Raw genomic sequence first — 16,559 nt, 5'->3', positions numbered from 1 at the left:
TGAGGTTAAGGGATGCCTATTAACTACAAAATCGAACTTGGCTATCTAGCGAGGTTCGATTAATAATTGGCCGATTAATATCGGGCTGAGAATAATTCAAAAATATATATTGGGACTGAATGAAATTTTACTAAAAGGAAGAAAATATAATAATATTTTTCAAATACATATAATTTATGTATTTTCAAATAAAATGAAGTCAGGGTATTACATACATACATACATACATACATACATACATACATACATATATATATATATATATATATATATATATATATATACATATATACATATATATAATGTCATTTGAATTTGAAACTTAGATGCCGCTTTCAGATTTGACTTTAGTCGAGAGCACTTAAATTCACTTAACTCGGGAATAGCTCGAACATGTCTTGATCAATTTCTCGTTAATTGAATACGTTGAACAACTTCGTGCGTACCGACGTTGTGCACCGGTCTGGTTCACAAACGACTAATAGTGAAGCAGATCTTTGTATTCTTTATTTGAGGAAATACTTGATCAGTCAATCCAAATTTGATGTTGCTTCGAAAAACTGAATACGAATAATCAGTATAGGTATAATGGAACCTTCTGGTTCTTAAAACTTAATTGATAGTCAATCTTTGATAACATAAATTACTTGAACTTTATTCCTCACCGAGGCTTGAACATGTAAATGAACTTCTTCTGTGGCCGAATATTCATCCCAGATATCTGGATTGTCTGTGTCCATTTGTACTGGATCTCCAACCTGTTGATTCCTGTATTATACTTACGTATTATTTCATGTTCTTTTGTAGAGCTGAGTTATCGCTATTACATTACGAGTTACATTATGCTTTACGGCTGATTGATCACAAATCAGTGGTTGGTCTATCCTAAATTAGTTGGGATAATAGCTTATCTCATGACGATACTTATCTTAAGAAGTACATTGGGCTTGATCTCTATAAATAGGGTATGCAGACAATTTTCAAAGGGTCGGACTCACGATTTCGACACACTTAACAAGCAACTTCTGTGATTATTTTCTGGGCACCAGCAAGGCGGAGTAACATTATTCCGGCTTCCTTGCCTGGCGATTTTGCAAACTCAGCCCCTAAACACCATCATTTCACCATCATATCCGGAAATAGCAGCCCTTGTATGCTAAGTGTCATTCATATAAAAGTAACGAATATCCCTATTATTACGGCATATAATTCTGAGGGTGTTGTATCAAATTCTCTCACAACAAAATAATTTAAGAATAATGCTACGTAGCCTAATTCTGTCTTTTTTTTTCAAATGACGTGATAGACACGTAGATGATTTTTAATTGGACGATTTATGTGCATATAGAGATGGTTCCATTATTATTAGTGAAAGGGGAACCAATCAGAAATTGTCAACCAGGAACAATTTTCAAGATATCCAACATTTTCCATATCGTTAATATTCTCTTGAAAGGAATCGAACCCTAAACATTTAGGGCCTTTTGGCGTAACCTGAAAAAGTGTTGTTCAAAAGTTAATTATACGTGAGAAGTAACTTTTGGTTTATAATTTTTTTGGTGTTTACAACTATTGGGTATAAAAATCATTAACATAATAATGAATTATTATAAATTTCATAATAATGAATTATTATAAATTATCTTTTAAAATGGTCCTTTACATATTTATAAAATTAAATTCCAAAAATAAATCACTAACGTTTATTTTTCCTATGTAGGAGCATCTCCAGTGGGGTTGCCTATAATCGTTGGCTAAATTGGCATTGTACTTCGATATTATTGACTATATTGGTTGGTTATAATTTAAAAATAGTATGTTATTGGTATTTGGATTGTTATAAATAGAATATATCGGTTTAATATGTTAATAAATGATGGGTAATATTTCTTCAGATTTCTTACAGATCTGTAGAAGTTCGACAAATATAGCCATTTTATAGGAGTTTGGCTAAAATTATAGACAAGGGGTCGGTATGGTTTGAGTGTGATTTTTTAAAAAGATTGACTATATTTTTTATTTATGATATACAACTCAACTTTTAGCTAAGGGGTCTTCATGGTTGGAGATGAACTAAGAGCATTTCAAAGGGTTGGCTAAATTGGATCTAATATTATGTAAAATTTGCTGAACTTGTAACACATTTTATTTTGATGGTACTAGCTATATTGATTGACTATAATTCAAATATAGTATGTTATTATCATCTCAGGTTATTATAAATAAAATGTATTATTTTAATATGAAAATTGATGACGTGATATTTATTATATTTATGGTGGTTCGATAAATATATACATCTATAAAAATTTGACTAAATCAATATACTTATATAAAGGAGAAGCGAGGGGCGTGTATGTGGCGCCTCTCACATCGCTTCGTTCGATTTTTTAAATTTTCTGAAATTTTTGGATGAAAATTATCAAAAATTAGAACTACCTTTTTTAGTTTCGGATATATTAGAAACAAGTTTCAGAATCTGATTTTGTTTCAGATTATTTATGGAATATAGCAGCTTGAAAGTTTTAATCTGATTTTGTTTCAGATTATTTAATCATGAGAAAGAGTAGCACACAAGTTTCTATGCACCTATTAATACCCTTATAGGTTGTAGGGTTTTGGATAATCTAAACAGAACATATTCTCTCTCAATACCACAACCCTACCTCTTTCTGTTGATAGTTCCCTTGCTCGATTTCTAACTCGATGATGTCGTTCTTCTGCAACGATAAGTGAAGGCTATTTATACGGTATCAAAAAAATAAAGATTGTTACAAGCAAAGGTAGTTATAGACCGCTATGTGGGAGTCGACAAATCCAAACACGGGAGAAGAATATAGTCTTGACATGATATTGATGGATGATATCAATAAATTAACTATTACTGATGTATGTTTGTTGGTTATTCATGTATAATATTTGTTTTGTTCATTGGACATGTTCGTTGTTGTTAATTTTTATATGATTTACTTCGTACACAGGAAAATATTATTCATGTATTATCTGTTTGCTCTGTTTAAGCAACTTTTAAGTGAAGACTGTTCATACAGTATTAATGCTGCTTTCTGTGATGTTGGTGCAATTTGGATCGCTTAGAAGATCTTTGATTTCATTTTTAGCTCTAAGAATTTTAAATTCTATGTGTTAAACGATCAGGAAACAAATCAACTAAATGTTTTTAGTATGATATTTGTTTTCCAGCCTGGTTGTAGGTCAGTTGGGGGTTTGTCCCGACTGTATTATGTTCTGATTAATGAAATTGTTTTTCATTGTGTCAAAAAAAATAAAAATAAAGGTTGTTACAAGTAAGGATAATTATAGACTATTATCTCACGGATTTAAGTTAGATGTGCATAATCAATCAAAAAAAATTGGAGAAAGGTGACAATGTAAGAATATGATTACTTTTAAAAAAAACACAAATAAATTAAGATTCGTCGTGCTTTAAATTGTTAATTACGTGTAGAAATTTATTTTCATTTTTTCAATATGAATTATAGTCCAATTTTGCAATTTTATATATTAGTATTGGTATTACATCAAGATTTTTATAATAGAAAATTTATTTTATCCTACAAATATTAATTTTTAATCATTAATACTTTTTATAGACAGCTACAAAATTATTGCTAACTACAAATATTAATATTAAATCATTTATATAATTTTTATAGGCCGCCGCAACGCGCAGCTTCTCAACTAGTTATAAACAAGGAAAAAAAAATAATTGGAGTGTGATATTTTATTGGATTATCTGTAATTTTTTCCAAACTCATTTTTTGAGATGATAGGAGTGCTGCAAAGTCCATTCCTAAATTCCTATTTCTATGTGATCACCCCAACATAAATATTTCTATCCATCTTGGACAGTTTTACGAACGAGGCACTGAGTCTGAAACCTCAAACTGGTACACACTTTACACACACAAGCACAATTCATGTAAATAATTTACTCTCTCTGTCTAAACAATTTGTCTTGCACAGATCTAAGCATGGATATAGCTTCAAACCCTCGTACTGTTGAAGAGATCTTCAAAGATTTTAGTTGCCGCCGCACTGCCATTGTTCGTGCTCTAACCTCTGGTAATCTCTCTCTCTCTCTCTCTCTCTCACTCACTCTCTCCCCCTCCGTCTCTCTCTCTCTCTCTCTCCCTCTCCCTCTTTCATTTCTCTCTCTCTCTCTCTCTCTCTCTCTCTCTCCTCTCTTACATTATTTGTATAATATATGTATTTATGTATATTCAAATTCATAAATTTCGCTTTTTTCCCAAATTTGTTTTTCAGATGTTGATGAATTCTACTCCCTCTGTGATCCAGGTGTGTTTATATCTGTATGTGTTTTTATATGTGTACCATTGATGTTTGTAGAGTTGGGTTGTAATTGATTGTGTTTGAAATGAATTGGATTGTTCAGAGAAGGAAAATTTGTGTCTGTATGGGCATGCCAATGAGTCATGGGAAGTGAATTTGCCTGCTGAGGAAGTTCCACCCGAGTTGCCTGAGCCAGCTTTAGGGATCAATTTTGCCCGTGATGGGATGAACCGTAGAGATTGGTTGTCTTTGGTGGCTGTGCATACCGATTCATGGTTGCTTTCTGTTGCTTACTATTTTGGTGCTCGCCTTAATCGGAATGAGAGGTATAGTACCTGTTATTCTCTTGTATGAAAGATTGTGTATTGTAATTGTATGTTAGTTAAACTGCATCGTTATATTGGTTATATGTTGCATTTATGTGTATTGGTGTTTCTATTTGACTGTTTCTTTGTGTTAGTTGCTTCTTACCTTATGTATTGAATATTTCTTTTGCGTTTGTCGTTAACAGATTGTTGTGTATGTTTATTGGAATTTCCTTTTCCTGTGTCAAGTTGGAATATTGGTATCAGAATTTCATTTTTATTTTATCAGAGAAGTTTTCAAAACGACCATTGGGAAAATGACTCTTCTGCAAGTTGATCTGAATTTACTGAATCAATTGCATAGTTGACTTCGAATCACTCTAATGTTTACTACAGAGTGTTTTTTTTTAAATGTAAGAGAATCAACTTTACCAATAATCGTCTTTATATCCACTGTACAACTTACAAGTTGATACTTGTGGAGATTGATAACCTAGGAAGCACAGTCTCTTCTAGAAAAGTTCCGTATGTGTGTCCGACTCGGCCCCGAGTTGGCTGAGTGTGTGTCCGACTCGCCTTACATAATACAACGTTGGACTCGGGTCGGCTCTTTACCGACACGACCCAATAAAAAAGCGTCTTCTATATAGATACACACAGCCTCTTTTGTATACACACACATATCTTCTTTAATCAAACCCTTTTTATTAGTTTCCAGTTTCAACTTATTAGGAAGAATGAAACTTTTAGTATTGAGCACGGTTGGATAACTCAAGTGGTTAAGAGTTTATCCTCTGTCGTCCTAGGTCCTGGGTTCGACCCTGGCTCATCCCGGGAATTTCTTAGAACAAATACTCATTTGTAAGGTTATAAGCCATATTTGTCAAAAAAAACTTTTATTACTAATTATGAATAGAATTGTTGAGGGTTTGACAATTGACATGTACAAATCTTGTCATGAAATTTATATATATGAATATCTATAAATTTTAAATAGTATATATATATTTTTTTCCAAGTCCTTTATCCAGGTCCCTTAGATGATTGGTAAATCCCAGTATCCAATTTTGTGCATCCTAGTAATGATATACCTTACATTTCTAGCCCCGTATATATAGATATGTATATATTTCTTAGCTGATAACAAATAAGAGCATGTTTAAGAATGCATTAAATGCCAGACTCTGATTATTATTATTGCCTCTATAGCAAAGCGCTATACATTATACAGCCTCTGCAGTAAGAAATACAAAGAATTAGTAATGTAAATTGGGAAAGAAGCGAATACAAGCAAGCGTGAATTAGGTTTGTCGATTTGTTATGCACTTTGCCAGATCTCTGCGGAGATGAGCCATATTTGCTTTTCAAACCCCTTTCCCATGCTTGTGCAGCACTAGAGAGGCTCTAGTTTCTCTGGTAGTGTTTGAACCTAATTTTTATAGGCCCAGTCATATACTGCACATCATACCCGCATGTTCCCTTATATGTGAAAAATCTGTGGCTGCCATAAACTATGATGTCACAATGATCTTGCAAGGGTTATCACAACATCAGTCCCTTCTGAACTCTAGCATATGTTTCTGTTTATAAATTTTAAAAGAAATATTATATGATATTTTTGCTTTCTAAATAGATCTTAGGGCCTAGTCAGTAGTAAACATAAGGCTCTATGTTCTCTGATAGTGTTTGAACCTGATTTTTATAGGCTCGCCTTACACATCACGCCCTCATGTTGTCTTTCATTTGAAAAACCTGTGGCTGCCATTAACTATGACATCACAATGATCTTGCAAGGGTTATCACAACATCAGTCCCTTCTGAACTCTTATCATATGTTCCTGTTTATAACTTTTAAGAGAAATGTTATATGATACTCTTGCTTTCTAGATAGATCTTAGGGCCTAGTTAGTAGTAACCCTCATTCCAGTAGTGACCATTAGGTGTAAATAAAAGCCACTTCATCCTGTTTCTTTGAACACTCGAAAACAATATACATATTACGAGCATAACATGGAATCACTACCGAAGATACTACAAGGCCTTTCTTTGCATTTACAGCGCACGGGATTCTTTCAGGAACCACTATGATGGCATCATGAACCAATATGATGCGGAGCACTGAAGTAAGGACTTGGTTATTAGTTATTTTGAATCTTTATTTGTATTGATATATTAGTTTGAACTAATCTAGTTCAACTAAATGAAGATTTAAGAAACAAGATTATTCCCTATATCAAAGATAGTATTAGACAAGTATAAGGTTTTACTTGCTAATTATATATACATTCCTTTTTATATAGGGTTGTACTTGTTCCCTTGTCATAGAATTTAGTTCATACAATTGTAATCTTCGTTATTTGATAGGCATAAAGAGCAATGCTAGGCACCCGGAAAAGGTTCACAAATTTGTTCCCGAATGCCAAGTGGCGTGATTTACTTGGTGTTAGTTATGTGCATACATGGGGCCCTCTTTATTTTCTAGATGACATCCAATCCAGTTTTGACAACTAAATATTCGGGAATAAATTCGAGAACCATTTTGAGGTCCATAGCATTTCTCGAGGCATGAATATCCAAACTGATGTGTGTTTTAATGTAATTCCCTATTTGTAGTGAATTATTATGAGTATTTAAAATTAGGTTTGGGGATTTGTCATGCGCTTTGCCAGATCTCTGCTGAGATAAGCCATATTTCCTTTTCAAACCCCTTTCTCGCATCAGAGAGACTCTAGTTTCTATGATAATGTTTGAACCTAATTTTGAAGGCTCAGCCTTACACTGCTGATGCAGGATCTTAGTCCTTTGTTATGTTATATAGCAAAATATGAAAATGCAGAACTAAACTTCTGAAGATCGTTCAGTGCTTGTTTAGTTCAGCATGCTCTCTGATGCAGGGTCTTAGTCGAATGTTATGTTATATAGGAAAATTTGAAAACGCAGGACAAACTAGGGAATAGAAAGACTAAAAATAGATAATTAGGCCTCACACCTAGACCTAGGTCTCACACCCAGAAAACTTAATCCTCTCACCTAAGCATAGAATAGTAGTTTCATATTATTTTAATCTGCCCGAGTTACAATACTAAGCCTCTGGAGTAGCGAGCAAGTAAAAACCCCCAAGTTGAGGAAATTAAAATAAGGAACTAACTAATTGATAAAATATCGGGGATTTGCATAATAATTCTCAATTATTATATGTAATCTAATGTTTTCCAAAATCTTTAACAGATTAAGGAAAGATATTTATTAATTTGAACTTTCCTTGTTCTGTCTTGAATAAACCTTCCGGAACATATAGCAACTTGCATCGACTGCACATCACACTCTCATGTTCCCTTACATAAGAAAACCTGTTGCTGCCGTAAAAGATAACATCACAATGATCGCGCAAGGGTTATCACAACCTCAGAAATTAACGAAAGATATTTATTGATTTGACTTTCCTTGTTCTGTAACATATTAGAAGTTGCATAAACTGCACATCACACCCTCGTGTTGCCTTTCATGAGAAAAACCTGTGGTTGCCATGAACTATGGCATTACAATGATCTTACAAGGGTTATCACAGCATCAGTCTCTTCTGACCTCTATCATATGTTTCTGTTTATAATTTTAAGAGAAATCTTATATGATACTCTTGCTTTCTAAATAGATTCTAGGGCCTGGTCAGTCCTAGTCAGTAGTAACCATAAGGTTTAATTAGAAACCACCTTATCCTGTGACTTTGAACACTTGAAGACAATATATAATATGAGCATAGCATGGAGTCACTGCGCAAGATACTACACGGCCTTTCGTTGAATATTTCCACATGGTTGATCACCTACTGGATTCCTTAGGAACGAATGTGATGGCCACGTAATGCGGTGCACAGATGTAAAGATCTATTAGTTTTGACTAATTTAGTTGTTCAAACACATATGGATTAAATAATTACCCTTATTATAAAATAAAAAATTATTCCCTATCAAAATAATTGTAAATAAGTATAAGGTTTTACTTACCAATTATATTTACTTTTCCTTTTTGTATGGGATTGTATTTGTTCTCTTATGCAATATTCCCGAGTTTTTTTTGATTAAGAAAAGAAAAGATAAGAATTGATTTTGAGAGAAAAGAAAGGACAAAAAATTGTTAATGATTTTTTTTCTTATAGTTCCTGAGATATATTAAGTGAAGAAAAGAAAGCCAAGATATGAAAGAATAATTAGTGTATTTATTGTTGTAATTTGTCTCTTTCCCGATCTTCTCATTTTTGGGAAGAATTTTTTTTTTTTGAAGAAATTAAGTCATATTTCACCTTTCTTTTCCTTTTGATCTTTGAAAATTATAGGGAACATAAAAGAGACAATAAATAATCATATTTTTTTTTCTTTCTCCGCTAAACAAAACTCGTGAACACAACACCAGAGCATCTCCAATGTGGTTGGTTAAATTGGTCGGCTATCTTAGTATAAAATGAGTAGAAATGAATGATTGGTTAAAATTTACTACACCTAAATTTACCGAACCTGTAAGGTGTTGTGCTCCAATAGGATTGGCTACATTTTGAAAATGGTAATTTATTATTGTTTCAAGTTGTTAATAGAATATATTATTTAAATATGGTAGTAAATGACGTGAAGTTTTGCTATAGGTCCCTAGAGGTTCAACATATATAGGCAACATAAGGGGGTTGGCTAAAATAATAGAAAAGGGTTTTGTCCTGTTGGAGTAATAATTTTTTTACAAATTCTCTATATATTTTTTATTTTTGGCAATGCCAACTAGATTTTATAGCTAATTGATTGGGATGGTTGGAGATGCTGTAAATAGAATCTCTATCTAAACAATTGTAACCTTATTTGTGAGCATGAATATTTATACTGTTGTGTATTTTGACATAAATTTGTGGATTAAAGAGTGTTTGTGTTGACTTTTCGTGGAGATGAGTCATTATCCTCCCTTCCCAAGCCACTCCTACCTTTTTCTTCCCCAGTCCTACATCACCATGTCTTATATGTACTCATCATCTTTCCAGCTGTCCCATTTGAAGCTTTTCTTTTGTTTTCACTTAAACATTTTACGAAGAGAGGGAAAGTTGAAACCCCATCACTGCTTCATTAGAAGAACAAGTTATTCCAACAGACTTGAGTTTCTTTCCTCCCAATATTTAAATTCATACATGTTGCCTTTTTTGGTTCTTCAGTATATAGTTGGCCATATGCCCATACCCTTTGCACAACTTTTTCTGGCCAGTCCTTGAACTTTTTCTAAAGTCAATGATAGTACTTTTAGTCCTTTTTTATGTTGAAGATATCTTTTTATCCTTGCTTCTCTAATTTCTCCTCATAAACCCTCAAGTTTAGGTGCGGATGCTTTTATGCATACTTATGAGATAAAGTGGTGTTTAGCTTTGTTTAATAATGTTATTGGCAACAGCTGTACCTGAATAAAATATCAATATAATTAACTGTGTCTCAGTTGGTTTGATATATACATTTACTGGATGCTTTTGTTTACATGCGGGATTATATTGTCTATTTATATGCTTTAGAGATGAAAAACGTGGACATTAATAATTTTATGTCCGAATATGGTAGTGGATAGTGATGCATCTGTCAAATTTGTCCTTGATTTTTTAATGGTATATGCACATTTGGACAGACAAATTTCTAGTTTTAGGCTTTTAGCTACTACGGGAGAGAGGGGCTTACACACTTAAAATGGTATTTGTACGGTGTTTCTGATCTTGCATGCACATTGATACATTGGCTTTTTTCCTTCCTGTTCTAGAGCAAGTGCAAGAGTGTCCTAAAGGGTTAATTATCAAGTTGGTCACTGAAGTGGGCTTAATGTATCAAGTTGGTCACTGAACTCAAAACGGTATCAAGATGGTCACTAAAGTCAACATAAATATCAAACAAGTATCTTGAAATATGAGTTCAAGTAGTAAAAATATTATTTATAAAGTTTTACACATTATTTTTAAATTTTACCACAACCAACTAAAAGGTTATGACTTCTAGTATTTTAAATAATATATTTATATTTTATCAAGTTTATTTATTATTTATATTTTATTATATAGTTATTTTTTTTGTTTTAATTACCTTTAGTGACCATCTTGATACCGTTTTGAGTTCAGTGATCAACTTGATACATTAAGCCCACTTCAGTGACCAACTAGATAATTAACCCGTGTCCTAAACTAATGTCCTAAACTAGAATTTAAGACATTTTATATAAATGAGTGCTTCAACAATGTCCTTGTGGTACCTTGAAACACTAGGACATCCACCAAGTGCTTCATTTTTTAGGCATCACTAGACATGTCATTTTTCAATTTTATCAATAATTTGTTTTCCCTCTCTTTTTACACATATCTTCTCTCTCATCTTTTCCATTTCCTCCAATTGTAATTCAAATGTAATATTGTATTAATCATACGGCACAATTATAAGGCATATTGTTGGAGTTAATATACAAAAATCATGCCTTAAATCACCGGGACACTATATTTTATTATAATCTTTAAGGCATCTAGTAGGACATTGTTGGAATTGCTCTTAGTCTTAGTGCTGAAGTTTTAGGGACGGCCACCTGATTACTTTAGTATCAATTTAGTAGGCCGAGTTCAGTCTAGTATATTCGACAATTTTAATCAAGTACATCAAAGTATTGTCACTTGTCAGTTCTACTTCCTAGATGTATACTACCCAGCCTTTTCTTTGAAGCTAATATTGCCAACCCAGTGTTCATAATCAATAGTGTTTAATACCATTCAAGATTTATGGGTGACATTTTGACAACTGAAAAGTAAGGTCCATCTCTCTCCCATGATAATTTTGACATTTTAACTTCTGAATACAATATCCAGTCTAGGCTAATGTATTTATAATTCAATCTAATCTGCTGATGCACTTCGCAATTCCAAAACATAGTTTGTCCTTTTTAATGTAATTACCCCCTGTATGACAGGGCTGTAACATATTTAACATACCTAGTTAGTTCTGTGATTTCCTCTAAGTCTGTGCTGAGGTCTAAGAATAGCCTAACTACCTAGTTAAATGTATTTGATGTTGGTTTGGAAGATTGAAATTATTTTATGGTCCTACTCCATGTTTTTTATGGCATCTTTCTTTTTGCTTTCCCTTTTTGTGCCACCAACTTTCTCAAATATTATCAATCACACTTTAGCCGAGCTTTGTAGTGTCTCTGTCTATGGTATTTACATATATTCTATTTAACCTGATTTTGTATAAATTTTTTAAAAGTTTTTCCGCTGAGAAGTGAGCATTTACTTGAACAGGAAACGCCTGTTCAGCTTAATAAATGATCTGCCGACTGTCTTTGAAGTTGTAGCAGAGAGAAAGGCAGTCAAAGAAAAGCCCAGTGTGGATGCAGGAAGCAAGACCAAAATTAACACAAAGGTAAATTATTTACCTTATTCCAGCTATATAGCTAATAGTAGTTATTTCTGTTCTCTTATGTTAAGTATAGCACTAACTTGATGATTAAATTGTTTTTTTTTAATCATTTACCTTCAGAGATCAAGTGATGGACATGCAAAAAGCAATCAGAGACTTAATGATGAGAGTTATGTGGAGGAGGACGATGAGCATGGAGAGACACTTTGTGGGAGCTGTGGAGGCCATTACAGTGCAGATGAGTTCTGGATTGGCTGTGACATTTGCGAGAGGTGGTATCATGGGAAGTGTGTGAAAATAACACCGGCCAGAGCAGAAAACATCAAGCAATACAAGTGCCCCTCTTGCAGTCTTAAGAAGGGCAGGCAGTAATTTCTAGACTCTGTCGGAGGATCTAGCCTTGAATTTGGAGCTCGATAGTCGTAAAACAGCATTTCATATACTAACAATTAGGGATTCCCTCACTTTTGTTTTGCTGTTCTTCACTTTGTTTCTCTCAGATTTACTTACCTTGTGATGTTCTTTTGGTTCTGTATGTTTTAATCATAAATAGGATTAATTTTTAGTCTGTCCTGCCCTGAAGCCCTTCCCTGACTCCGCCACACCCCCTCCTAAAAAAATAATATGAAGTTTGTTTTCCTGACTGCGCGTTTTGCAACCGTGCCGGACTTATGGTGTTGGTCATTCGTTTTTCTATGGATAAGCAAAATCCTTGTAAAATTGTAGAATCTCTTTCTTGCTTTTGTTATGATTCATGAGTATCAAAGTTGTTCTCTCGAGAGAAAATTATTGAGCTATATTATTCAAGAAGATGAAAAAAATATATTATATAATTGTGCACATATTAATTGTTCTGTAGACATGTTCCCCTGTGTTGGAGCCTAGAGGTTAAGAGACGGCTAGAAGTGAATACTTCCTCCGCCTCCGTCTCAATTTATAAGCCTCTTTAAAAAATGTGTTGTGAGTATAAGTCTACTTAGGACTGAGCAAAACCGAACCAGAACCGAAGAACCGAACCGAACCGTGAAAATTCGGTCTGGTTCGGTTCTAGTTTTTTCGGAAAATTAGAACATACCGCCTCAATCACGACAAGTAGAGATTTGAGCCCGCCATAGATTCTGTCGCCAGAGGTTGCTACTCCGGTAAACCAGTCTGTGCCAACAAGCAACACCAGAGTACGTACTGGTAAGTTGATTGATTCACCAATCTCCCCCACCACCCACCATCTGAGGAGCACATTTTCACCTTTCAATGTAATTAATTAGCAATTCTGTTCGCTACCATCTTGTTTATCCAGAACTAATCTTCTTTGCTGCATTTTTCAGAGATTTTATTATTTTTTCATATTTTTGATAAAATAAATTCGGTTCTTAACGAAAGAACCGAACCGGTCCATATGCTAATTTTGGTCCGGTTCAGTCCGGAAAAATTTTAAATTTCGGTTCTCGGTTCTTTCCAGAACCCGACCGAATGCTCAGCCCTAAGTCTACTAGTTAAATATTGAAAATTGTGTTTCAAGAGCATTTAAAGAAAAACCATTTAAAACATTACTTTGAAAAGGGTGAGTGACAAATATTTTAAAACAATAATTTTTTTAAAAAAGACTTATAAATTGAGACGGAGTATTATTATTTATGTCCTGTTTGGCAAAAATATTCTAGTGAAGTGTGAAGGCCTGGGTAGCAAATCCGAGCAATGACCGAAAAGGCCAACCTGTTTTCAACTTGGGTCGGGCTGGACTTTTCTGAAAAATGTTGGGTTTATCTATCAAAAAGTTTAGAATATTTTTAATTTTAAGAAAGGCAGCTCTGGTCAAGAAAAATGTTGGGTTTCTTGAGTGCTGCGCCAGGATCTACGGCCAAGCTCTACAGTGGATTATTTAAATATATAAAAAACATAGTATGTCTAATATGAAAATTGATATGTTGGGGATATGTTAGTGGGTGTTTGGCGAGGCTTTTAAGCCCCGCTTCTGGACTTTTAAGTTGGAAGCACTTATTCGTACCGTTTGTGTAAAAAATCGAGAAGCACTTAAAAAAAGCTACGATTCCTAGCTTTTGTTTCATGACTTCTACTTTTTTGCCAAACACTTTAATCACTTATAAGTCTTAATTAACTTCTAACTTCTATTTCACTTTTTTATTTTAAGCAAGAAGCACTTATTTTAAGCTCAGCCAAACGGCCCCTTAATCTTTTGAGTAGTGCTACATGCACAAAATTGGATACATAATTTTATACAAAATGACATAGCAATTTAGATGGGGAGTTTTAATTGGTGTTGCATGTGTAGGGGGCCCATTCCAATCACAAGTTAACACATACTCATTCTGTGAATATTTCTGTACCCAACTCTATGCATGTAGCATTTTCCCAACCTTTTATATAGTTCATAAAATTGACTTTGTTTGAGATTATATGTCTTCTGCTAGGGCTGTTTAACGAACCGAGCTGTTCGCGAACAAGCTCGAGCTCGGCTCGTTAAGAGCTCGTTCGGCTCGGCTCGTTAAGTTAACGAGCTCGAGCTCGAACACAAAAAATTGTTCGTTAAGTAAACGAGCTCGAGCCGAGCTTTTAGTATGTTCGGCTCGAGCTCGGCTCGAGCTCGTTCGGCTCGAGTTCGGCTCGTTAAAGCTCGAAAAAATGTAATATTTTCGGGGTTTTTTTATAATTTATATATGTTATTGGACTGAGAATTCAACATAATATATATATATATATATATATATATATATATATATATTTTAGTGATGTAAACAAAATTTTAGGAAATAATAATTTTATTTGGTTTTTAACAGACAAGTAGAAGTTTGACTAGTACCGCTAACTAGTGTTTAATCCTAATTTAGTGTTTCAATATTTTAAAAAATATTTTTTACCGATCCAACTGTATGGATGTTAACATATATACATTTTAGTGACAAAAATTGATATATTTTAGTGATGTCAACTAGCGGTTTGTCCTTATTTTTTTTCTGGCTCGGCTCGGCTCGATTCGACTCGGCTCGGCTCATATTTGTTCGCGAACAAGCTCGTGTTCGGCTCGTTAGTTAACGAGCCGAGCTTGAACACAATTTTTGTTCGATTAAAAAGCTCGGCTCGGCTCGGCTCGTCAGAAAAAAAATTAAAGCTCGGCTCGGTTCGGTCAAAACTCGGCTCGGCTCGGTTCGTGAACAGCTCTATCTTCTGCGTACATACTCCCGAACTCATTGTAAATTTTACATGATCAACATTTTCCATTATGTAGATGAGTGAATTTGTGACAGAATATTATAGACGTCATAAGTTCCAATACTAAAACGTCTCCATTTTTTAGACCAAATTTTTGATTATTTTCTTAATCAAAAAAATATTTAAATTTAAATAAATGAATATATGATGAAATAATAAGCCGTTGTAAGTCTAAAAAACACACGACGTCGTTCTTGGAATTGAAGCTTTTTGAAAAAAATATATTTAAATAAGTAAATTTATGACAAACACAATATGTCATAAAAAATTTATAACAGAATTTTCATAAATTATCCGTCGTAAATGGGCCCGTGTGTGTTATACTCCCTCTGTCCCATTTTAATTGATGTTTGATTTTTTTACACGTATATTGAGGTGTGAAAAATAATATATACACTCAATAAAAAAATTCAATTCTTATATCAAATAAAAATTTTGAATTAATTCTAAACTTTTATGTGATGTAAATTTTATAAAGCATAATTATGTCTAGATGTGATTTTTTTTAAAATCTTAAACTCCACGTAAAAGTTCAAAAGCAGTTAAAATGGGTTTTAGCACGGGGAAGGTACTCTTGAAGTCTTGATGTTGTATTCTTCCACAAATCGTAACTAAGCTTGTTGATTTTCCGTGCTTTTCTTTTTCTATAATCGACAACTGGCCGCCTACTTATTTAATTAAATGAATAGAAAACGTGCCTCATTTTCATAGTTTAATTTTATATATAAAATAAAAAATCGAGTAAATATAAAATTGGTTTATTAATCCTCAGTCGGTAGGTTTATCTGCACGTTTTTAGTAGGTAAGCTCTCATGTGTTCACAATTCACAACATTCTCATTTCCCTTAACTAAATTGTTTCAAGTCACTTGAAAGTTACTCGTTCCTTTTTCTTTGTTGCTGAATGTTTAGTTTATCAAATTGATTAAATTTTTTTTTTAAAATAAACATATACTCATATGAATAATTTAAATTAAATCATAACCTTCAATCTTTTAAAACAAATTCGAAATCTGGAAAGAGTTTATCTGATGTGTCCATGATTGAAAATAGCTCCCGGTTCAAAAAAACCATCGAAATTAGCTTTTTTCTTGTAGTGTGGGCACATGCCAGTACTATTGATTGTAGTGTGGGCACATGCCAGTACTATTGATGAGAGTGGTTGTTATGAATGCAAGTGGTACAAACTCACGTAAACTTATCAATTTTTGTGCTGATTTGGCACACAATATAAAAACCGATAATAATGTAAGAGTATCGATCGAAAGAATGATAACGACTTGGCCAAGCACTTGTACCAATCATGC

General features: G+C 33.5%; 1 protein-coding gene across 2 annotated transcripts; it reads left to right on the top strand.

The window, feature by feature from the left end:
- The first annotated feature begins 3,771 nt into the window (after window positions 1–3,771).
- On the top strand, window positions 3,772–12,669 carry LOC108197290 (PHD finger protein ALFIN-LIKE 2). 2 transcript variants are annotated; one of them, XM_017364867.2, is made up of 6 exons: window positions 3,772–3,908; window positions 3,985–4,083; window positions 4,285–4,317; window positions 4,415–4,637; window positions 11,908–12,028; window positions 12,146–12,669. In XM_017364867.2, exons 2-6 carry the CDS (start codon window positions 3,993–3,995, stop codon window positions 12,395–12,397), a joined length of 720 nt encoding a protein of 239 aa, XP_017220356.1. In that variant the 5' UTR covers window positions 3,772–3,908; window positions 3,985–3,992; the 3' UTR covers window positions 12,398–12,669. The 2 variants fall into 2 exon arrangements, with proteins under 2 accessions (XP_017220356.1, XP_063939392.1); XM_064083322.1 differs by having other exon boundaries at window positions 3,863–3,883.
- Window positions 12,670–16,559: the final 3,890 nt, after the last annotated feature.

Source organism: Daucus carota, chromosome 8 (genome assembly GCF_001625215.2).
Source record: "Daucus carota subsp. sativus chromosome 8, DH1 v3.0, whole genome shotgun sequence".
In the NCBI taxonomy this organism is placed as follows: domain Eukaryota; kingdom Viridiplantae; phylum Streptophyta; class Magnoliopsida; order Apiales; family Apiaceae; genus Daucus; species Daucus carota.
Note: the sequence above shows the minus strand (reverse complement) of the source record. Positions and strands in the feature narration are given on the sequence as shown.